Below are 25,415 nucleotides of genomic sequence, written 5' to 3'. Positions count from 1 at the left end.
CCTAAATAGTAATGAATAATTCTGTCTTGTCTTATTAAAACATATTTCCTTCCATGTTAATTGAGATCTGTTGTACTATGGTAATTATGTATTTAGAGAGAGAGATGAGTATGAATGTATATGAGGTTTCAAACATTTATATTGTTCTTCAAGTAATTTTCTCTTTTCTTTTAAAGGATCAGAGTAACAATGAAATAATGATTGGAGTGATGTCAGGTGGAATACTAATTTTTAAGAACAGAGTACGAATTAACACTTTTCAGTGGTAAGGACAGCTGTTCAAGCTAATATTTTTTGTTTAGTATTTCTCAAGATACATTTTTGCCATTGTCAGTATCACATGCTTTACAAAAAGAGTGAAACTTCATTGTAGTGTATCAGGTTGAACTGATCTAACTTATGCTGTGTGATGGGTAATCTTATGACGGGGTTTTGTCTTGTTCTGCATGCTGTGCTGTTAAATGTTTGTGGTGAAAACTGTAATGAATTTTAATACAGTTTTTCTTCATGAGTTTGTTTAATTTACTGTATAGCCATGGCTAGTGTTATGGTCTAGCTCACAGTCTTTAAGAGACAAGTAGTTTTAAAAATGCTAGTCTGGAGAGTGATTACTCTTACCTGTTTTGTCACGTATCACTTGATTGCACTGTGTGTGTTAATTTTAATATAGGTATGGTACTTGAGGATAACTGAGGTAGAGCATTCAGAACATTGCCATCTCTTCATCCACAGATAACCATTTTCATGATAAGGATAAAAAAAAAGTGTGTTTATTCCAATGGCTGTAATTTATTTCTCTTGTAATAAAAACAATTTTTAAAGCTGTTCTATAAACACAGGAGTTATCCTTGTTAAAAATATTACTCTAGTTATTAGTCTTTAGGTTGGTATCCTGTTTTTATTTATACACAAAAGAGGGAAAAGATCTAAAAGAAATTCTGTTCTGCAGTATAAGTTCTGTAGTACTCAACGGAAATTGTGTTATCTTCTCCAATGCTTTTTTTTGAGTCCCTTTAGAAGTAACCTTCCCTTGGTTTCATTTGTCTGCCTTGGAAACTACTTTGACAGCCTTACTTATTACATATGTTGTAGACTATGCTATAACAGCACTGGGAGTGGACAAAGTCAGCCATATGAAATTATCAAAATAGACATTAGTTCATGAGGCACAAAAACTGTTCACTCTGGAAAAATAATTAAACATTTTATGTTTTCATCTGCTTCTGTCATGTATGGTTGGTCAATGCAGCCCTGGAGTTTAGAATTCTAAGGTTCTTGGCTGGTCTGTAATCTTTGTATAAACAGATTAAATTGATTACCACAATTGAAACTGAAAAAAACTTTTCTCTGAGTTCAAACTGATATGGGCAGTTGAAATCCTTGGGTTTTGCTTGTTTTCTGTTAACACAGGGCAAGATCCATTGCCTACAGCTAGTGACCTGTTTTCACTTAGTAAGTTCCCTTGCAGAGATGCAAGATGTTAGTCACAGTCTTGATCTTCCTGCAACCCAAGTAATTTCTGCAACATTCTGGTTTTCTGTGCTAAGCTCGGTCTCGAGTGTTGTAGGATGTCATGTATTTTGTGGTTTACCATGTTGACAGTGTGAATGGTCAAATTTCAGTAAATTTTTCGAGAGAAATTAAAAAAAAGCGTAGCGTGTTATCCACAGACAGATACAACTGAACATGATAAATATTTGCCTGTAAGTATGCAAGGGAAAGTAAGCCTGAGGCAGTTATGGAGCATGTAAATTTTCAGTGTCCATGGTTACTTGGATAAATTAAAACTATATCATGCAATGGGAAGTCTGGAGCTACTGTACTGCTCAGTCAGACCTGCCTTTGTATTAGTGACACATAATAAGAAAGATACCTTTCATCTGGTAAGAGTTCTGAAGTGTTAGAGCTGTTTGTGGGTTAAGGTTGCTTTATAAATGCAATACTATAGTAATCAGGAAGGTTTTAATTCAGGCTGCTTTTACTGCTGTTATTTTTGGGAAAACAGTAATACTAGAAATCTATAAAGCACACCAGTAAATTACTGAGTGCATACAATGTAAGTCATAATTAAGCTACATGCCCCTGCTGGAAGCTAGAGGTTTCTGTGAGCTCTGCTTCATATTGTCTGTATGCCAAGAATGCTGATCTAAATTCTTAGTGTGGTTTTGTGTGTGTGTGTAATTACTTAAACAGTTCTTCTTTGTGTTCAACTATATCAGCTGACATGGGGGATATTAATTTCTTCCTGTGAATGCTATGGTACCAGCATAAAAAAAAAAAAATAGAACCAAACCACCACCACCACCCAGCCTTGTCCTATTATAGGCTTTCTTTTTCTATGAGTAATAATCTGAAATGTCAGTTCTTGCAATATAGCTCAATAGTAGACCTATTACCTTTCTTTTTATCCATAGCCAGGCAGCTTCTCCAGTGATACCAGTACTGATACTTTTTCTTCTCACTTCTATTTACTCTTGCTCCTGTGTACCTGAAGCTGTGTAATGTCTTCCCAATGCTTTATGGCTACAGTGAATGTTTAGATACCTCTTATTCAGTACTCCTGAGCTGAGTTTTGAGACAAGTGAGAGGATAGACACACATGCATGTGAGAAGAAATAAAAGTTTAACTGTATAGCTCAAAAGAATAGAGTAAATTATCCTCTCCCTCTTAATTTGTTATTATATCTGAATTGCGTATTATGGACCTTATGATCCTGGAGAGAAATGAAACAGGAGGGAGACAAGGCAGGAGTAAGGCAAAACAAAAGAGACTGCCTTGTATCCAGTGTGTCCTAGTTTGATCTTCCTGTATTATGGGTAATTTCGCATTTCCCCAGACTGTGCTACCAGGCACAGTGACCTGTGAATCCAGGGAGTAGATCTTGCCTTTGAAAAGCATGGAGTACCTCAGCCTTTCCTTTATCACTAGATCACCTGTTTACCAGTGGAGACAGGCTTTCCTCTGTCTCTCTTCTGTGGTCTGTGTACACTTTGAAAGCTTTGTTGCCTTCTACGTCCATTGCCAGTTGTAATTACAGTTGAATTTTGGATTTCCTAGTTTTATCCTTGAATGCCTAGGTGGTACTTCTGTGTTCCTCCTTGGTCATTTGATCCTGCTTCCATGTCCTGTACACTTTCTTTTGTGTTCTAGTCAGCAGTTCAGAGTTTATCCAAGTTGGCCTCCTCACATACTGGCGTATTTTCTAGCACGCCGGGATTGTTCTGGATTGAAAAGATTGTCCTTTAAGATTAGCTATCTCTCCTCAGTTCCTGTGCCTCAAAAGGCAGCTTCCAAGGGATTTTACCTACTAAAGCTCTAAGCAAGCTGGAATTTCTGCCTCTGAACTCCACAGTAGTTTAGTTTATTACATCCCTCCTCACTGTCCTCAGGATCTTTAGTTTCACCATCTCACGTCTGCTAGAGCAAACTTTGTGTTTGCTAAATGTGGACAGTCCTTCCTTGTTTGTGAATTTGCTACCAAGAGCATCTTTGCTAGCTGACCGGTCCAAAATCTGTGTCAAAGATGTCTTGGACAAGAAATTTGCTGGATTGCTTGTTTCCTGCCTTATCATCCTCCCAGTGTGGGAGGGTTGGTGAAGTCTCTAGTGAGATATCATGAGACTCCTTCCACGTGTTTGAGTACAGTCTTCACTTTAGATGAAGACCTTTACATATCTCTTCATTTAAAAGATGTATCTTACGGTTTAGAATGTCTGAGGTGACTGGAAAATTATACCAGGAAAATATTTTTTTTTATGCCTACTTGTTCTTACCCTTTTCTTTGTATATGCACCATTGCCAAGAGTTGGAGAAAGAAAACACACGCAGATATGCATTTACTTTAACTGGGTATAGATATTCTTATTTAATGACTAGCAGGGTATTAGCAGTGCATGTGAACTCACTGTTACCTGCTGTATTTTTTTTTTTAATAGCTGAGATTCAGCTTTGCTGAGTCATTTCTTGAACAGTGATTTTTGCAGGTTGAGTTAGACCTTATTTGCTCATGTTACAGTTTTGAGTCTGTTCCAAATGCTTTCAGGCTTAAAAGGCAGCTGACCTCACTGCCTAAATTATGGGGTAAGATTAAAAACCAGTATGTATAGCTTCCATCCTTATCATACTCCCTGAGTCTGTAAATCACCGAAGGCAGTTATTTCTTTAGCACAAGAGGGAAAACAAAGAGTAAAAGTTAGTAAGATGTTTTTATAAACAGAATAACTTTGATTTATTGTCAGGTTTTCTGTTGGCATGCTAAGCACATCTGAGGTGTTGTAGAGCATGTGCAGTTCAGTTTTGAGAAGAGGTAGGTATTAAAATGTTCATTTAATTGCTCTGTACGCAAAAATTTTGAAAAATTAATCATGACCTACTTCTGGTTAACTGCAGCCTAAGTAACCTCATAAATCTTTTTTTTCTGTTTATTTCCACCGTCAGACTGCTATAATCATAGAATCATTGAATCGTCTTCGTTGGAAGGGACCTTAAAGGTCATCTAGTTCCAACCTCTTCCTGCCATGGGCAGAGACGTTAGTGCCTAGTCGCTAGTGTTCATCCCATCCAGCAAATTTAGGACTCATTCCAAATTATTCTTTAGTGATTGTTAGAGGAGGTGCTAAGAAAATTGCTGCACTGCTTGCTTTTTTTTTTCTTTTTATAACTAATGGCAAAGCTAGGAAAGAAAAGATAAATAGGAAAAGATTTCAATAAGCATAATATAAAGGCTGATATTCACAGACTCCTTGTATGTTACTGGAGACAGAAACTCTCTCGGTGAATTAGAACATCAAAATTAGGTTCCTCTCTGAATAATCCTCTGGAGAAAAATGTAGCCATTTGCTTTACTTAAGAAGATTCTATATATCTATTTCTATATAGAGATATACAACTTAGGTGTCAGTGTTTTGATTCTCATCCTTCCTAGTCCAGAGGGTTTTTTTATTCAGTAAGGTGGTTAATATGCAAGTAATAATTCCAGTCATTAATGTCCCTGTATATTCTTCATTAATAAGTTTATGATCAAAATTGTAGAACTATCTTCACTGATGTGTTGGGTTTTTTTTTTTTAATTATGGGGTTGGTTTTGGTTTGGGGTTTTTTGGGGGTTGTTTTTGTTTGCTTTGGGTTTTCTTTTCTTTCTTTCTTTCTTTTGTAGCTTTACCAAAGCCCATATAATAGCTTGAAGTACAAGGACCATCAGATTACAGTTCAGATTAGTAAGGATGCTCTGTATAAACATGCTGTCTAAAAGGTTGATTGTAACTCCTGAAGAGTTTGCAGTGTAATTTCCTGCAAAGTAGCTGTGTGATCCAGATTCTCTTTTGCTTCGAGTTTCATGACAATTGTCAGTGAAATCTCCTTTCAGTGACTAAAATAACACTCCTCTGTATTTAATAAAGGATGTGCATTATCTTAATATTGCATTTCTTTCAAAAAGCATGTAATTAGATTGTGATGGAAATATGGCCTGTCTTTTCCCATTTAGCATAACTAGCATTGCAGTGACTATGCAAAATTGTCTGGAGTTCCTGTGAGCATCTCATATGTTTATAGATAACCTACGAGATGAAAAGATATGTAGGCTGATTTTTCCCTGTCATGTGATATTTTAAATGTTTTTTCCTCTTTATAGTGTGATAATTTTTTTTTTGTTTTTAACTTGATAAATACCAAGATTGCAAGTCCTTATCTTCGTGCTTTTATCTTGTTTTAGCTATTTTACTAAAACAAGTTCTGGTTATATTTAAAGGCATATAAGAACCTAGAGAAAGAATGTCTTTCAGAAATCATATGAAGTTGAAAGTATTTTTTTCATGTTTTAAAGGATAATGAAAGTGGTGTCAGAAAAGAGAACATCTGGTTGGAATGACCTGGGGATAGAATAGCTCTTTGGAACTGGGAAAAGATATTTAAATTAGCAACTATCTTGGGTTTAGGATGGAAATAAGGGAGTTTGATAAATGACTTAAATATAGGGCTTATAAATTTCAGATTATACAAGCTATTATATGTAATCTTTGCTATTTAATTTTTTGACTTTGGAAATTAAATGAAATCTACTCTCTCCAGAAAGTGTGTTTTCTGTAGGTGTATTTAAGCCTTTAACCATGACTCAGTATATTAAGTGTTTAAATACTGTGGTTTTATTTTTCATTTAGGTTGAAGATTGTAAAAATTTCTTTTAAGTGCAAGCAGTTTTTTATTCAACTTAGGAAAGAATTGGTGAGTACTGCTTTAAATATCACAAAAACGAGAGCAATGAAATCACTCCATACCACATGCCTGCATTATACTGGCTGATACTATGTTGATTCTTGCCTTTATCTGCAATTGAAAGTTCACTTTCACCAGCCTTCTGGCTATTTCTGTTCTCCAGTGAACCGTTACAGTGCTTCATATGACTTCTTTTTTCCATTTGATTTGCCTTATATTTTAGATATTTTTAGTTTCACATTTGTATACAGGAAATGTAACGTGCTTATATGAGACAAGCATTGGAAAAGTTGAAAGTAAATCAGTGTTAAATTTAAATTCCTGAAGAAACCAAATTAAAACTAAAGGTAATTCTTAATGCCACTTCAGTTGTGCATGTGCTTGTAAGAAAATGTTTCATTAAAACATGCTGATTTGCATTATTCAGATATAATAATACAAGTTGGCAATATTACTTAAATTTAAACAGAAGAGGTAAGAAAGTCTTTGCATTTTTATATTACAAATGGCAATTTTTTATGCTTGCTTCTAAGTTTGTGGAAAAAATTGAAGCTTTCTATGAAGAATGTGTATGTTTCACTGCTTGTGGTGTCTGTTTGCCACCTGTGAAGTACTACAGGACTACTGCACATTTAATTCAGCAAGAAATGGATTGTTCCATTCCTCCAAGAGATTAGTCTAAACCAGATACAGTCGTATCACTGGGAAAAGATGGAGAAATTAATTAAAAATATGACTATGTGATTGACTCATCAGATTAGTTAGAAGGTTTTGTACAGTTCTTACAGCTTAAAGGATTTGAAGACCTAAAATGCAGACTTACTGACTAGATAAAAAAGGTGTATTCTAGGCAGAAATATATCCTGAGTATTATAGAACTATTCCAGATTTAGAGACAATATGGTTAAACAAGGAAAATGTAAGAAAGAAATATGTGTTATGTCAGATCAGGGTAATGGCTGGTGACTAGTACTGGTATTGAAAATAGGAGTCAGGTGTATCCCTTAAAAGCAGATTCTTTAAAATGAGGCCCAGGAGTCTGCAGTTTTCACAAACGGAACTACCTGGTCACAATGCAGACACCTTTTTCTGAATTAGTTAGCAGTAGAGGTTTGATCTGTGTGTCTTGGAATAGTGTGAGGAGCTATCAGTTCAGAAATAGAATCAGACGAGTCAGAGGATTTTGGAGTAATTCTGTGTAGAAACAAATGAATTTTGGATATTACATGAAATAAATGGGAGTACCTGCAAATGTGAGGAAAAAAAAAAGTGATGATACAGAAGGGTGGAGGGAATATTTCATTGTAGAGGCACGGGTATTTCTTATTACCATGCAGGAGCTATACATTAGTTCTCAAAGCTAAACTGATCTCTGAAAGACCAGAGGTCAAATTTTGTCTTGATATCAGTGTGTGTAACTTCCATTACTGTTGCAGGAATGTTGTATTTAGAACTGAGATAAGAATGTGGGCTTTTATTTGGAATTCAGAAACTATGAACTGCAGTTGCTTTCTAAATCAGAACTTGAGGAAAAGCCTGTTGTATCATTTTTCAGGACCTTGAAGACTAAGATACATAGAGATAAAATTGGATTTAGTACAGTACTTAAGTGTTTGCTCTTGTTTTCTGCAGAAAAAAAAATTGCATATAATCAAAGGTAATATAACTTTCTAATTTTTTTTCTGTGGCTTTTTAATACTCTGCATATTGCTACTTGCAGCAGAATGCAGTATATGTAACTGCTATAATTTCTCTTCTGAAGCATCTTATCAAAGCCAAAAAATTAAATAGCCTTGTACTGTTTTCCTTAAAACTATGTATCAGATGAAAACTGATGGCAAGAACTTAATTTTCATTCATTCCGAGTCATGAATATCATGAGAGCAAAGCTCAAATTTGGCTTCCAAAGACATCATACCTAAACTAATTTTTTAATCAAACCTTGTATTAAAATTATTTCCAGAGCTATTTTCCCTGAGTAGACTTGTAGGATAAGATTCAGCTCACCTATACTCAGCTTCAGTTAAGTTAAAAGAGCATAGTTTCTTTCCTGATAATTATCTCACTAAAGCTGATCATTAGATTTCCTCTGTAGTAACCAGGCACATGGAAAGGGTGGAACATCTTGCATGAATTGCAAGTATGTTTACAATGGAATAAGTTGCTCTCTAGTGGTATATGCTTACTTGTGCTTTCACACCCATTAACAATAAAGGAAGCCTAAATGACTCTCTTTAGGCAGAAGAAACTAGGTGAAATGACTCAGTGATTGCACATTTGGTATGTAAAATAGCTCTGGTCTAGTGCTTTGACTGTATACTTAAAAGTACCGATGTGGCAGTGAAAATATATTCATGGTATGCTGATGATGCGTTTTGAAGTTTTGTGTAAATATATACCAAATTCTACAGCTGAATAACCATGTTTATTCAGATGCAAAGCTGAGATGCTATAGGGTATTAAATTAGTGGACTTGAGAGAGGAATTCTCCAGTATTTTTTTTTTTTTCCAGACTGGGCTACATACGCTTTTAAATAGTCCTAAACAGGTATTCTTTCAATTACTGTTAATTAGTGTTGAGAGCTTTTCATTCCAACTGTCCTCCAAAGTGCAAGTGCCTTATCTTTTAATCACCTATTAATTTTATTCCCTGACTTGGCATTGCTTAGAGGCATCAATATAAGTAAAGAATTATTTGCCTACTTTTAATAGATTATATCTGTGTTTAAATAAATCACTTGAAGTCAGATGAAGCAGTCTAACATCAGTCATTTTCCACTGGTAACATAATGTAATCTTGAATGGGAGCCAGTTATATATTCTAATGGTTATATAGCTGGAGCATGCATCCAGTGGAGTAAGTTTTCTTTCCATTGTTTGTTTATGATTTTGTGGAGGGAAAAGAATGTTTCATGTGTTACTTCTTTATCCAACATTAGAAGGTCTCTGAGCCATAATTTTAGTGGCAGGATTTTTTTCACCATACTTTTGTTTATTCTTCCAGTTCTTTATGCTGCTTCCCTTCCATGCTTTGAAGCTGCTTGGGAATAATTCAGTAGTTTCATTTTTCTAGATGTTTCCCTAAGATTGTCTGGTTTTGATTAGTTGTAACCTGAGCTGTTGTAATATAAATAGCATCAAACTCATAATGCTGTCCAGCATACTTTAGTGGTCTTGATTCTTTGACAGCCAAATAAGCTGTTCAACATTGTCTTCTGCTCTTTTAGAGTTCAGATAATCACTGAAAAATTATTTGAGTCTGTTAAACATATCATGTGCATTGTCCACGGCCAAGACTTGGTTTCAGTGAGTGGTCAAATATTTCTATTTGTTTATTTATATATATAAAAAACTAAAATAGGTTATATATCTGAAGTTTGGGCTTAGAGATTTTTCTTCTTATTGACTTTTAGAAAGAAATTGGGCTAGAGTCACAATGGGCTTATCTGCCCAAGTACATAGTTGATCTTAAGTAGCACTGGCATTTTTTAGATGCCTAGTTGATTGTTGCCTAATCCTATTGAAGTTTTTGGTTTTTTTTGTTGTTTTTTTGTTTGTTTGGTTGGTTGGTTTTGGTTTTGGGTTTTTTTTTTTATGAAGAGCAGATACTGTTGATGTAATCTGTGTTGAATTTAAGCTTCCACAGGACCTTTTTCCACTACTTGTGCAATATGTAGAGTCTCTGCTGTTTTTAACTTGCATGTCATTTTGTCTCTCTCTGAGATGGGGTAGGGAATTTTTGCTTTGTTCTGGGATTTTTCTTTGCTTAGGCAAAGTGAAAGAGACCCCCTAGAGAGTATGTTTTTCAGCACAGTTTCTGGCCTGACCAGTAAGAGGTCTGCTCTAAATCCCCTGTTTCAAGTAATTATGGAATGGCTTGGGTTGGATGGGACCTTAAAGATCATCTAGTTCCAACCCCTCTGTTACAGGCACTTGAGCACTGCCAAGGTTGAGGCAGCCACAGCTTCTCTGGGCACTCTGTTCCAGTGGCTCACCATGCTCATAGTGAAGAATTTCTTCCATTGATCTAGTTCCATTTCTTCCATTTATCTAATCTACCCTCTTTCAGTTTAAAGCAATTCCCCCTTGTCTTGTCACTACACTTCCTTGTCCCTCTCCAGCTTTCTTGTAGGCCCCCTTTAGGTACTGGCTGCTATCAGGTGTCCCTGGAGCCTTCTCTTTTTTAGGCTGAACAAGCCCAACTCTTTGAGCCTATTGTCATAGGAGAGGAGCTCCAGCTCCTCTGATAATCTTCATGGCCCTCTTCTGGACTCAGTCTGATAGGTCTGCGTTCTTATTTTGAGGGCCTCAGTGCTGGATGCAGTACTGCAGGTGGGGTCTCACAAGAATGGAGTCAGGGAGAATCGCCTCTCTCTGCCTGCTGGCCACGCTGCTTTTCCTGCAGCCTGCATATGGTTGGCTTTCTGGGCTGCAGTTCCAACTGCTTCACTCTTCTCCCTCCCTATAGTAAGCAGACTGTTTTCCTCTCTCTAATAGGAACCATGGACACAATTAGTAAGACAGTAATTTCAGAGCAGAATCCAACTGTAACTCCCTAAGATTGTCTTCTAACACTGTCTCAGCAGACCTAAGGCCCTGAAATACCTGTATGTCATTGTCATACAGAGCATTCAGCATCTTCCTGGAGCTTGTGCTATAAAAACATTCTCATAGGATGAAGTATAACCATCCTGTTATTTTGTGTGCTTTTGGCTGAAGTACACGGACATTATGAACGTTGCCTTGGGGTCTTATGCTGACCTCTCATTGTTTCAAGCCTACGATTTTCAAGAACAACAGTGGCAATCTTACGCTAACTCCAGCTACAATACAGCAGTAGAGGCAGGGCTTGCACTCCACAGTTGTCAGCAAAGATTAATTTCAAGTGCCAGACTTATGTTTGGGTATTACAGAAGCTGCAGGTTTGGACAGGAGGATGGGTGCACTTAGGATCCAATATCTTATACTCTTCTGTACCTTAAAGATGGATTCCTAGCTGTAATTGAGATGAAGGGTAGGGTCTGAGCAACGCTTCTCTCTGCACTGCAATGAAAGCCTTAAAAACTATGAATAGAACTATTGTTAAAGTACCTTTAAAGCTGTAACACACCAAGTTCCTGTGAAAGTGCTGTTTCGCATTACAATTAAGCTGATCTAGCTGCAGCTCCTTCTCATCATGATACCAGCTCCTCCGTCATGCTTCATGCCTGTTCTAGTGATCAGATGGTGCCATGAGAATCAGATCAGCTCTTTCTCTGCCATACAAAATAGGGGGAACAGCAGGGTATTTTATTTTTCCCCAACCCATAATTATAATGCTTTGAGTGACATAAAAGTATACGATCATCAGCTCATATAATGTGTCAAATTCTCTTTTCCAGCAGTGTAAAAGGCTGACAGAGCATTAAAATTTGCTACATCATGAGAACTTCCTGTTGGAACTGTACATCTGAGCTGGGTCATCCTTTACTGGATCCAGATGAGGCAGTTCATAATTTCGCATAGTTAGTTGGTCCCTTGCAGAATAGCAGTGTATCTTGTTTATATTATTGTACATTTACTTTGTTCATAAAGCCTTTTCTAACTGAATAGGTAATGGATTTAATTTGTTCCATTAACATGTCTAGAAAATACAGGGAACAGCTGTCAATACTTGGAAATTAAGAGAATGTAGCACATTTTTGTAAGTTGAAATAAAGTATCAGGTTTTAGTTTCTTGTATAGAATTTTTTGAATTTCACCAATAAATACTCAGGACTTGCTGTTTGTCTTTTAAATCATTTTATTGTTTACCCTTCATGATGCAGCTGAAAATACGGTGTTGTTCTTAGCTGTTGGTCACGAGGACTTCCCAAATACAACACTGGGAGAAGAGTTGCAGGTCTGTGCCCTGGTATTTCAGCAGATCTAAAGATGAGCAGACCAGCAAACGTGTAACTTGGAAAAGGAGTTACTGCTAAGTGAAAACAGTTAAGGTGTGCTGAATGTTGTGAAGGATTTAGTACTGTGAAGAGAAAGCAGAGTGCTGATGGTGTTTTTTTTGGATGGTTACATCCATTACAAAGATTGTAATCAAGCTCCCTCAACAGGCAGAATAGCTTAGCTTGTTTTGCAAGTTTGCTTCTTTGCTTTACTTGGAATCAAATTAATTATTTAGAAGTGTGAACATCAGTTGCTCTCAAGATCCGTTCCTGGTCCCAATTTGTAATTGGAACATGTGCATGGTAGTTCCTCACCTTAACTTTGGGAATCTTGAACCAGAAAAGCATGTTGCTTCAGAGTTCTTTAATCAGAGAAATGTTTTAATGCAGCTTGGGTCCTGCCTTTGGGACCATTTCTTTCCATCTCTTTGTTTCAGTATCACTAAACTGACTGTTAACCTTTTAGCAGGCTCATTTAAAAAAATGTTTAAAGAACATATTTTTAGAGGGTTTATAATCTTAAAAATACTTAAAAGGTATTTTTAAAGGGTTTATAATCCATAAAATTAATGTAAAAGTAGAGAACCACCTCAAAAACCATAATGTAAAAAATAATTATTAAAATAACCCAAATCTAATGGTATCTATTTTAATTTCAGAAGCAACTGGGAGTGATTTTTATCTGATAGAAATTTTTCTCTTTTTTAGCATGAATCTAGAGAAACGTTACTGGGATTCAATATGGTGAATTACCGTGCATGTAAGAATTTGTGGAAAGCTTGTGTGGAGCATCACACATTCTTCCGTTTGGACAGACCGCTCCCCCCTCAGAAGAACTTTTTTGCACATTATTTCACCTTGGGTTCCAAGTTCCGGTACTGGTAAGTGCTAATTTGAAATACATGAAAAAGAACATAAGAAAATAGGCAACTTGTTAATGAGCATAGGGTATAATTTAGAATCTGTATGAAAAGGTGTCATAATTCAAGTAACTTTTGAATCCTGGAACTGCCCCCTTACCCTGCTAGCCTAAGTTTCAAATGTTGTCGGTAATTCTCTAGGCTATACTGAAAATACAAATATTGTGTTGTTGGAGATTGTTATGGAGTTAGTACTCTGAGATTGTTTCACAGGCTGCTTTCACCTGCTTACCTGCTGGGTTATGTTTATCTTAAAAATGTTGTCTCAGAAATTCAGAGTCTTTGACCTGGTGTTTTTGGAAATTGATGGATCTCAGATCTTGTGTGCAGCAACAGCAACAAACCAGATCTAAATAAAGGTCAAACAGAAATCAAGGAAAAGAAGCTTATAGAAGTAAAGCCCACTTAAGCTAGATGCATACAAATAGGAGCTAGGTAAAAACAAAATACATATATTTCCTGCACCAAAGCCAGAAGTTTAGAAAATAAGGATGAAGTTAAGTCCATAACTGTTTAAGGGTGAACTTAATATGCAGAAAGCTTGGAGGTGCAAAGAATGCTGTGGAATAGCTGTAATCCCCAAGTATAATTTTTATTCTAATGATGGAATGGGTGGTGTTGGGTTTCAGTGTTTTACGCTTTTTATAAAAAAAAAAAATAATCTGAGTTCAGTAACTGAGTTAACTGTCTCTGCAAGTCATGCAGCATGCCAGTGGCTTAAATTGTGCCAGAAGTAGAGAATAATGGAACTAGTACTAATCATCCATCCAGAATGGCAACAGTGTCTGTGACGTATGAAGAGAGATGATGAAAAGCTAGAAAACACAATAACAGACTATTTCTGTTACACTTGTGAGTTGCATAAATATATAAAGAGGAAAGTAATTCAGTGGCTAAATTTTTATGCCATCTGTGCTTTTGACCAGCATTCACAGCACCCATTTGAGAAACAGCATTCTGTGATCCTGAACAGTATTTGAGACTTGATTCAATGTTGCTGTAGTGAATTTTGGGGAGCTTTTTCATTTCTTTAAAGATTTTGAATTTGAATCATTGTGGTTACTATTACAGAAAAGCTCTTTGATGATGACATTCAACTTATGTTAATGTAAGATGAAAAGGGAAACTGCATAAAAATGAAGAAGGTCATTAAAGTTAATGAAGCAGCCAAAAGGCTAGCGTTTCTGCAAGTAGTTTGAGAGGCTGTTTGGAGGCAGCATAAAAGTGATAACTGGCACACAAGGAGAGGTTAAGGGCACTGGGTTTGTTTAACCTAGCGAAGAGGAAGCTAAAGCAAGAGGGTTAGCAAGCCTAGTGCTACTTCAGGGGCAGTGTCAGAAATGGTGGAGACAAACTTGTGCTGGTAATGGCAGGTGGTAGAACAAGGGGCAGCAGCCACAAATTTCACCTGGAACATTGTAGCTGGAAACGTTTTGGGGGTTTTGATTTCTTGGAGGAATAGTGCATTACTGTAACAAGTTACCCAGAGGGGCTGTGGAATATTTATTTTTGAAGGCTTTCAAAACTTGTCTAGACAAAGCCATGGCCAGACATGTCCTAGTGTTAGCAGGAGATTGAAATAGAGATTTCTAGCCAACATTTCTATGATTAAAACCAACTAATAAAATACTAAACTGCCAGGGCTAGGCTGAATTATCTCCAGTTCTGAAAGAAATCAAAGACATAAAATGTGTTACATATTCTATTATATCGATTGGAATAAAAGATTCTAATGCAACGATTCTAGAAAGCTTCCAGGAGGGATCAAGAAGACTACTGATGAGACACTCTGACTTCTGCACACTGTGCTTGGATTTTCAAAGTGGTTCTAAAACTATTCCTCACCAAATACTGAAACTGCCAAAACATGAAGAGTTTTATTATATATTAGCAACTGTGAACTGTTGTAACCAGTTGGGAAACAAGTAGTTCCCTTCTTTACAATGAAGGAAAGTTACTACTGAAGTGATACAGGGCTTTGTAGTAAAAGCTGAAGTTGACTGTCAAAAGTTTCGGTGGTATGTCCCAATGAGGGGTGAGTGGGCAATAAGATGGTAAATGAAGTTCAGTGGCCAAAAATGAAAAATAATCTACACAAGTGGAGAAAAGAGGAGGAGCATAAATTAGAAGCAAGTTATTACTGTCCTGCAGCTTCATAGTTCTCTAAAAACTTTAAATCAGTTATTAGTAGCTGTTAGAGAAAGGCAAATACAATGTTAAAGTTATTGGAATGGAATATGGGAAAATACAGACGGCTTACTGCTTGTCAGGGTTAAAAATGTGTAACACCAGTAAGTTAGGAGGCAGCAGTTTTGAAAAAAGACATTTCTTAGATTCACACCATGGCAGAGGTTGGAAGGCAGCTAGTGTAATGCCATGTTCAGACAGGGTCCCCTATAGCAGGTTGCCTTAGGACTGTGTCCAGCCAGGTTTTAACTATCTCCAAGTATGGAGACTGCACATCTCTGAGCAACCTGATCGAGTGTTTAACAACCTTCACAGTAAAAAAGGGGTTGGTTGTGGTTTTTTTGAGGGGGGTTGGGCATGTTGTTGTCATTTCCCTCCTCTTCTCCCCTCCCCATTTAAGTGGTGTATCCCATAATTCAGTTTGTGATATTGCTTCTTGTCCTGTTTCTGGGCCCTTTGAAAAGAATCTGGCTGTATTTTTTTATTTCCCTCTTCAGGCATTTATACACACTCATTTGATCCCCAAGTGTTCTTTTCCTGGGGCTGAACAGCCCACATAAGCCAGTTGTTCTGAATCCTTAATTGTCTTTTTGGCCTTTTGCTTGACTTGGGGAAATCTAGAACTCAACACAACACTCTACATGTGGCCTTACCTGTGTTGTGTAAATCTGCTTTCCAGCCAGTTGGCCCTCAGCTTCTGTGTTGGGTTATTTCTCCTCCTTCAGGTGGAGGTTGTTGCATTTCCCTTCACTGAATTTTGTGAGATTCCAGTTGGCAAATTTCTTCAGCTTTCACACATCCAGTAGTTCTGTAGTATGAATATGAGAATAGCTAATTATTCATTCATTTCATTGTGTGAATGTTCCTGTAAGGAACAGAAAAGAGCAGAGTTTTAAGCATTGATATAATTTTAGGACATGTGTTTTCTGACTCTCTGCCTTGGTCTGAAGTTATAAATGAGGAAGTGGCTGCAAGAGGGATATTTGCTGGTATCTTGCCCCCAGTTCTTAACTGCTAATAGAAAAAAAAAAAAACAACAAAAAAAAAACTGGTTTTATTTTCTAAAACAGAAATTATGAAATATTATAAAGGATCTTTGATTTGACACAAGACATCTGCTCTTATCTGAAAAGTCAGCAAGTTCCAAGATCTAATCTTGGTTTTGACTAGTTGTGTAGAAGAATACAAGCCTGATGTGCTTATTATCGAATTTCTTCATGGTATTTTGCTGAACTAAGTAGTGACTAAATTATTAGCAATTCAGGGAATAGTTTCGGAAGAGTACAGAGGGGGTGCTGTAACTTTTCATTGTGACTGTAACAGGAAAGATTATAGTGTTATCCAAAGATCCAAGCAGGACTTTCTTACTGCTTTGGATAAGAAGAAAAAGGAAGAGAAAGCTTCATGTTATGCCTAAAATTAATTGGTCATTGTTACAGTCACAGTATAATAGGAAAGAAGACCTCCACTTCTACCAAATGCTTTCTGAAGTTACATTGTATGAATTACTGGCATAATTGCTTGAGCATAACTGAAATACCATTTGTGTTTTGTTTGGGGTTTTTTTTTGGTGGTTTTCTTTTTGTTTGTTTTTTTTTTGTAGAGATGTTTCAATTTTAAGTAATAAAATATTTTCCTAAATTTGTATATTTAGTGGTTTGGTTTGGTTTTGTTTTCCAGTGGGAGAACAGAGGTCCAGTCTGTGCAGTATGGTAAAGAAAGAGCAAACAAAGATAGGGTATTTGCAAGGTAAGCAATATACGTTTGTACAAGATCAGTAAGTCTCCTGTTTGTTTTTTTTTTAGGTGTTATGGGATCGCTGTTTTCTGTGTGCAAAAATGTAAAATAAAGGGCAACTATTGTCAGCCGTGGCTGGTGGCTTGACTTAACCATATTAAGGAGGTTAATTTTGAAATGGGATGGTGTCTTTATGAGGCAGACAGAAACTGGGGGGAATCTTATGATTGAAAAAGTTAATAAGGGTATTCTTTAATATTTCCTCTTTCAGAAAAGCCTTCAATCTTTGTAATTTGTTCTTATGTGTACTAGCCCTTTTTGTACTGTCTTTATTGCAAAGAATAGTCTATTTAACTCATCCATTAAAATATTGAGTTATTGGGTATGTTTTATCCCTGATAACAGCTTACAACTGTCCATACATACTTCCTTTAGAATAAGGTACTGTGAGTGTCTCACTTGGTGAGAACAGCTTTATCGCTGAAGGCCTAGTGATAAATTTTACTATTAAAAATTTGAGAGTGAGCTGCTTCTAAAGGTGTTCTGTCACAGAGTAGTTGGCTAATCATAGAATCTATTACTTAACTTTAAGATCCCTGAGGGGTTTAGTGATTACAGGAAAGCATTCAAGACATAGATTTAGTTCTTCATTCAGAACTTATGATACAGTATTCAAAAGTAAAACTGTTGCTGCACCCGTTTGGCAGTCTGCTCTGATCACTGATAGAAAGAATCCTTCTGAGGAGGGAGTGTACTCTGTCATCTATGTTTATACTTTTGCTGAGGTCTTAATGTTTTTTAACATAGTTACCTCTTAAGGAACTCTGGAGTTCAAATTTATGCTGACAGACTTAGTAACAAGTCCACTAACCTTTCTCAAGTACCTGGAAACACTGTTTTTCAGACCATTGGTGAATTTAGCCTTGATTTCCTGTGTTGTGGTGTCCCGCTTGCTTTCTTCACCCCTGTACAATGTAATATAATTTGAGTTTTCAGCTAGGCACACTGTAGATACTTAGCTCCATATTAGAAGGATTTGGGGGCAGAAGCGCTGTGAGCTGTTTTTCAGCAGGTAGATTTTATAAAACCAATTTGTCCTGTGTGCTGTAGAATTATTTTTTACTTAATTTTCTTTGGGAACCTGCTTAAATTTTTACTTGAGGAGACATTTTTAGTACTCAGAAGACTCAGCACTATGACAGCAGAGTTTTTTTTAATTTAAATTACAGTTATGAATCAGTTAAAAGTTATTTTTCATGTTGCACTCCGAACTTGGCAGTTCCCCACAAGTGAGTAGGGTGGAGGAGAGCCAATACTTGGTTTTGAGGAATATATTTATAATTTTAAAAACTCTTCTTCAGTAGATGGCACTCTTCCCTTTGCATCAGAGCTGAACAAGTGGTGCCAGGGTCACTTGGATTTTATGAAATATATTCTGCGTTAAATAGAAGGCCATGGCTAGAACTGCTCTGATGTTTTCTCAAGCCTTTTGGGATTTCTTTAGTTAAAAAATACTTGGCTTTTCTGTCCTCAGTAATTTTATTTTCCACTGTTGCTTTTTAGATTAAAGAATAAAGCATTCTCCTCATCTTTTGAGTTTTTTATGAGTGTTAATGTCTGATAAATGTCTGAGGTAAATCCGTGTACATCAGTGAGCTGGAATTGATAATTTATACCATAAATACACACCTCGCAAAACTTTCAGTAGATCATGCGTTCTCTGTCCTCCCCAACAGAGTGTGCAATTAATGGCTTTTCAATTTTAAAGATTTCTAGTATTTTTAAAGGTGAAAAAACTTGAAACATGAGACATTCCTAGAATGTTATGTGGTTCAAGAAGCTTAATCTAAGAACGTTATGTTTTGTTCTTGGTCTTCTAAACATTTACACTTCAAGCTGAAATACTGAGCAGATGTTAGCCCTTTTGTATTTGTACAGAGAACAAGTTTAGCTTTTTAAGGTTTTCCAGGTATAATGTGGGTTTTGTTCCTGGGACCTTCCTTTCTCTTTCTCAGTGTGTCATTCTCAGAGAAAGTAATTGAGTTCAATGGACAAGCAGCTCCTTTTGGTTGCTTTTGAAAGTTCGTCTAGGTATTGGTTGCTTTTGCTGTGAAGTCCGAGCGTGCTAGCATTACAGTCAGGTCAGTCTTGAGAATTAAGTGAACACAGGAAAAAAAACTAAGTACTTACTGTTGCTTTTATTATTCCCACATTAAAAGATGTCTTCAAGATCAGTTAAGAAAAAAAAATTGTTTCAGTATTTTATTTTTTTTTTTGTCTAGAGCTGTCTAGATTGACACTCTTTTTCTTACCATTATCTAACTAGAAACTGCCTTATTGAGCTAATACTGTCTAAGCAAACTTTTGAATCATTTCACTGTAAGAAAATAACAGTTATATTGAGATGTTATTTGAGTTACCTGTTTGTTCTAAGTTGGGAAATGGTGATTGCCAAAAGTAACAATCCTTTCACACTGAGCAGAACACAGAGAGCACCAGACACGGAAATAAAACTTCTTAATAGCCATTTGAATAAAACAAGCAGTTATAACCTACAATTTAGCAGGCTTAGCTCTGTCCTCAGGATTTTACTTTAAAATTAGGTGAAGTTGTATTCATGGATTTCTTTACTTCCAAATCATAAAAACACTTAAATTTAATTTTTAAAAATGGATAGTCTGTAATAAATTTGATACATTTTGTAGATGCTGTTTTCTTAATCTTCATTCAGCAATAACTTAAGCATTTAGAAGACAGTTGCTTTGGTTGTTTGGGTTTTTGTGTGTTTTTTTTTAATCTCTATTACGGCTATTCTCTTGGCCGCATTTATTGTAAGATATTCACAACCCAAGAAGACCCATGAGAATTCTCAGGAGCTTACTAAAAGTGAAAGCAGATAATAAAAGTGCAAAAAGCTCAATCAAGTCATGAATTGAGAGATTTCTTAAAGACCATTGTTTGCTCTTAAAGTCCTTTCAAAGTATTTTAGTTCTGTTCAATTCTGATGGTGTGTACTGGAAGGTAGTTTAAGCATCGTATGGTAGTGAGTAGGTATCTCAGTCCTTGTATTTGCAAACTCCCTATCATTAAGTTACAATCTGTTTCCAAAAATCCAGTCTTGCTTAAGCCATGCATTTATTCACGGTTAATTAAGTAGTTCCTCAGTTACTTTAAATTGCATATGTAATTTGTGATGTGCTGCAGATTTCTGTAGTTTCAGTCTCTTGTTTTGAAGCAGTAATTTTGAGTTTTGCTGAGAAACAGCCCTTTGTCCCTTTGTGCCCTTTGTCAAAAAACAAAGGTAGGCTGTGGCTCCAGGTTATATTTCTTTCTGTGGCAGAAGTGATTTAAAAGATTCCCACCTGTATTGCCAAACAATACCCTCTTTCTTTCCCAGCTCCTGCAAGAATTTTAGCACTTGCAGGACACAAAATCAGTTCTGTCTTTGAAAACTTTTTTGTACTGTAGCTGAGAAAGTATAATTTGTCATGCCTTTTTTTAGTTGCATTGTGTGACTTCATCCCTTCTACTTGGGTTTTCTGTGTGTGTGTGTGTTTGATGTAGTATTGCAGCTTGTAAGTCTGGTTTTGATTTTGGAGGCAGGTAAAGCCTCTGTCCCTACTCGGATAGATAGGACTTCTTCCAACATATTTAGGAATGTCTCTGCAGATACACCAGAAATTGAAACAGTTCATTCTGTTAAAAGCAATGCTGTGTGCTGAGGTACAATACAAGCATCCAGACTGAGCAGACAAACATGGACTTTAGAATTTCAAACTTCATAAAAGAATTTTGAAAGTTTTTTATGGCCTACTTCCCCCTTCCCATCTCCTCAGCTGTATTTTGGCATGAGAAAGCTATTTGAATATTGTAAAGAATTAGCAGTACAGGAGAAATTTGTTGGGATATTTCACAACAAGTCTTAAATTACAGTGAGAAATAACTTATTGTTAGATTTAGAAGTGCTGGCAGGAGGACGAGTATCAAAAAGCCACAGCACTGAGAAGTTTGATGCTGCAGTGTGGTAATTTTTTCTTTGAAATTTCTGCAAAGACAGGAAATGGAGGCAACAAACGTGTGGGTGGGACTCTGAGGTTAGAGCTGTTAATAAAATAATTGAAACGAACCTTTGCTGATAAGTGCTGCAGCTGTTTAGCATGGTGGTAAGCTGTTGTTTCTGAAAGATCAGACCCTACCCACAGAAAAAGGTGAGTTTTCTTAACATTGGATTTTTTGATGGGGAAGAAGGTGCTTTTCTCATTTTAGAGTTATGTTCATTTGTTGCATAGATTGAGGAAGTTTTCAAAAACATAAAGTGTCAGTTAAGACACAGTGCAGTAGGGGCTTTTTGAAGCAGTCAGAGATGAATTTTGGGAAAAACTAGGATTTTTTCCCCTCCCTCTCTCTCTCTCTGTATATATATATGTGTCTCTCTTTGTAATTTAATTTGTTTTATACAGACAAGAATAGTGCCCTTTCACTGTTGCGCTTTAAAATAATATATATGTATACAGACACACCAACTTTCCTGTATTACAGTTGCTGCTTATTTACTGAAGGTTTTGTGTGTCTGTCAGAAAATACTGTACCTGCACACCAGTATTTACCCAGTTTAGCACTAGATATATTATGTTCCTCTGCAATTTTCCCTCAGCCCTTTCTTTGGTTAGTTAGAATTCACCTCTTGGCAAAGCTGGCTCTCGATGCTAATCTGCTGGCTGTAGGCATGCTGTCAGCAAAGTCTAGCTAATGATAACTTTAATAAGAGAAGAATGAACAGATAACATAAGACATACAGTTCAGATCTGCAGGTTTCTTATTGTTTCACCTATTCAGAACTGCACAAATTTGCCATGTTTGGAAAGAAAAATAGATAAGTAGTTTGAGATGCTCCAATTTGAAGCAAATTACAGAAATTGAAGTGTTGTTTTAATTGACGTGATATCAAGCTAATTACTTTTTGAATCAAATTAATACTGCTTAAATACAGTGATGAAAACAGATGTGTTTTTTTCCTCATGAATTAAATAATTATTTTCCCTGTTTTCAAATATCAATATGCTGTCAGAGTTTTTTTCCCCTGCATGTAGCAAGGCTTGAAACAGTGGCATTTAGAACAGCGCATCTCACTTAACTGTCTGAAATTTGCCAGCTATTATTTAGTAAGACTTCAGGGTAGCAAAGCAGAAAGTACATGTTCAGAACTGCTTAGGAGTGTAAAATCAGAAATAAACCCTCTACACACTAACCACCCCTCCTTTAGTATCAAACAAACAGTGCTGACGTTAGTAGGACTTAAGTACCTATGTAAAGATAGGTAATTTGATATGATGCTTTGTTGGTTATCATTGTAGACTTTTTTGCTTAAGGTGGTGGCTTGCATTCAGGTTTAAGTTCCATGAGAAGCAAAAATGTATTTGCAACTAAGGTTCTCATTTTCAGAAGGATGTAATTTGTGTGTGGGTATTTCCTTAATTTCTCAAAGTTCCTTCCTTCTGGACTTGCACTTTCAGTAAATCAGTAAGATGATGATGAAGATAAATAACAGTTACCATGTGTCTTAAAACCAGCAAAGGCAGAGATTATTTTGTGATACAGGTGTATGAAGCTGGGGAAAGAAATAAAGGAGTTATGCTGATACAGTAATATGTTGTCACCTCATTGTGCAAAGCTGGAAAGTGGATGTCCTGATTTCAGCTGGGATATTTTTCTTCTTAGTAGCTTATACAGTGCTGTGTTTTGGATTTGGTATGAGAACAATGCTGATAACACAAGGATGCTTCAGTTGTTGCTAAGTAGTGCTTAGCCTGAACAAGGCCTTTTCAGTCTGTGATCCTCTGCCCAGAAGCTGGGAGGGAGCCAGGGGCAGGATATCTGACCCAAACTAGTCAAAAGGATACCAGAGAATGTCATGCTCAGTGTAGAAACTAGGGGGGAGGTGGCTGGGAGGGGTTGGTCAGTGCTCAGGACAGGCTGGGTACCAGCCAGCAGGTGGTGAGAAATTGTATTATGCATCACTTGTTGATCACCCCTTATTATTGTTGTTACTGTTATTTTCTTTTACTTTATTTACTTTATTTCAGTTAGTAAATTGTTCTTATCAAAAACAAGAGGCTTTACCTTTATCCTCAGTTCTCTCTATCCCATGGCGGGGTGTGAGTGAGCAAGCAGCTGTGTAGTCCTAAGTTGCTGGCCAGGGTGAAATCCTGACACTAGAGTGTTGTGATAGAATATAAAGGCAAATTGGAATTAAATGGTCATGGCATAAAAGACTGATGAAATTGAAGTTTCACTGGAACAAGAGAGGGTGGTTGGGTAACGATAGTGGAGAAGCTTGAACTACGTAGCACCATTAAAGTAGTAGGAGTAAAAGCCTGGTAACACAAAATACACCAGACAGTTAAGGATTATTGAAAAGAATTTTTTGTTGTTGGATAAAGAATTTTCAGTTGAAAACAAACATCAGAAGTCTCGGTATGTTTAGTTGCAGAATGACTGAACCATCCAATGTGATGCTACGAAAAAAGCAACCACAATTCTGCAATGATTCATTTGATGATTTCCACTATAAAAGAGAAATAAAGTATTTTATGAGGGGTTGCAAGTATGGTCTCATTTGTGCTTAAGAAATAGGTGAAAGAAACAGCAGAAGGGGATTGTAAGTATCCTGAGATTACTCAAGAATGAGAAGAAAAAGTTTCCTCGACATCAAGAAAGGGCAACAAATAGAAAATGCTGTTACTTTTGTATAAAAAAAATAGGTGATATGACCTTTAACCTGAAGGACTTTTGTGGCACAGAACCAAATGAAGTTTGGTTACCCACAGAGAAGTGTAAATAGAATGATTGCATCTGCCATACAGGTAACAAAGCATGTTCTGGAAGAAAGCCTGTCACCTGTATGAAAATCCCTGATGAGTAAACAAAATTCATGTTGATGACTACCCCACTTCTAGTTCTTCAGAGTCTTTGGGACGTTTTTTTGGGCTGATGTTTGCACTGCTTTATTTTTCCTGAAATGGCTGAATAGTATTACTTACAGGGTTGGGGTTTTTGTGTGCTTTTATTGTTTGTATGCCTGTCTTCTCTTTTATTTCTAAGTTCAGACCTCTTAATGACTGTTTTGTTTGAATCGGATTCTCTTTGAGGCATTAGAAATGCCTGGTGAAGTTCAGTGGGTTCCTCTTCCATCTTGCCTGTCTTCCTCCCAGCCAGCAGTATTTCATGACTGTATTTCATTGATATTCTTGTACAGAGCACAGACAATTAAGTACAGTACATTGAGAAAATAAAGAGCTGTAAATAGTTTTGCATAATTCTGTTTCCTTTTTTCCATATAATTTGGTTGTCTGTGATAGAACATCAGTTTAATTGTGGTGAATTTTATGTATTTGTATGAGGCAAATTTGTATTTGCTCATATAATTTTTGGTTAGTCATTTTATTTTCTTCTTCTAGATCACCCAGTAAACCCTTGGCACGGAAATTAATGAGTGGGATGGACTGGGAAGTAGTGAGTAGGAATTCACTGTCTGATGATAGGTTGGAAACACAAAGCCTGCCATCACGGTCTCCACCTGGAACCCCAAATCAGTAAGTAGTGTCCAGTCTTCTCTCTTTAGAAGTAACTGTCTACCTCTAATGTGAATGACCTGTCTGTATAATAAAAGGATTAATGCGTTACGGAGACAAATAACTTGACAAATTATGTGCTGAGTGGTTCTATGGAACATTTTGCTCTAGATAAGAGAAACTGTTTGGGGGTGAATTTTAGGTACTTCTCGCTCAACCTGTATGAAGTGTAAGATGTAGCATGCTACTCTAAATTTGAGAACTTGAGTTTTCTTGAGCAGTTAAAACTAACTTATTGTCTAAGAAAAAACGTAATAAAATCTCTGTGATATTTTTGAAATAATTTATCCTTGTTAATACCACTTGTAAAACATTAGGTAAATTACTTAATCAGAAATCCTTGCAGACTTATTCCCCTCAGTTTTTCTGCATTTCCTTTCAAAGCTCACTCTTCCCACATGATAGAACTTTCTGTTTATAGTTAGTGAAAACTCATTCCTGTTTCTTTGGGGAAATAACCAGTTTTTTTCTGTGTGCTGAAAATGGCTTAAAAATCAGTATTACTCAATTTTGGATTGCATAAACTAGAAAGTTTTAAGATTCTTTGGCACTACAGCATATTATTCAAAAGACTGTTTTTGTAAGTATCTGTAGCATTTTAAAATTCTTGTAAAATTAATTTTATAATATATTTATGCTTAAAGCATAATATAACTGAATCATGTAAGTTTTTAAGCATTTTAAGAAAGGTGCTAATGTCACTATGCTAGTTTTATACATGGGAAAATTTTGCGTCACAGCAATAAGGCTCACAGTGCAAAGCTTATGATCTTTGTAGGAGAAGATGCAGAGGATAAAATGTTCA

The 25,415-nt window shown here is 36.4% G+C and overlaps 1 protein-coding gene across 2 annotated transcripts in view; it reads left to right on the top strand.

Annotated features, from left to right (window-relative positions):
• Positions 1–25,415, top strand: part of PTPN4 (protein tyrosine phosphatase non-receptor type 4) — a 112,214-nt gene that overhangs the window by 59,165 nt on the left and 27,634 nt on the right. For both annotated transcript variants that reach the window (XR_004549545.1, XM_034061683.1), the window contains exons 10-14: positions 177–265; positions 6,160–6,223; positions 12,844–13,016; positions 16,923–16,991; positions 24,437–24,571. Coding sequence is in view for 1 of the 2 variants with exons in the window: in XM_034061683.1 (XP_033917574.1) it covers positions 177–265; positions 6,160–6,223; positions 12,844–13,016; positions 16,923–16,991; positions 24,437–24,571 (530 nt within the window). In the remaining variant the exon portion in view is untranslated. The remainder of the gene's footprint in view (positions 1–176; positions 266–6,159; positions 6,224–12,843; positions 13,017–16,922; positions 16,992–24,436; positions 24,572–25,415) is intronic.

This window comes from Melopsittacus undulatus, chromosome 4, assembly GCF_012275295.1.
Source record: "Melopsittacus undulatus isolate bMelUnd1 chromosome 4, bMelUnd1.mat.Z, whole genome shotgun sequence".
NCBI classification, from domain to species: Eukaryota; Metazoa; Chordata; class Aves; order Psittaciformes; family Psittaculidae; genus Melopsittacus; species Melopsittacus undulatus.
This window is presented reverse-complemented; position numbering and strand designations above follow the sequence as displayed.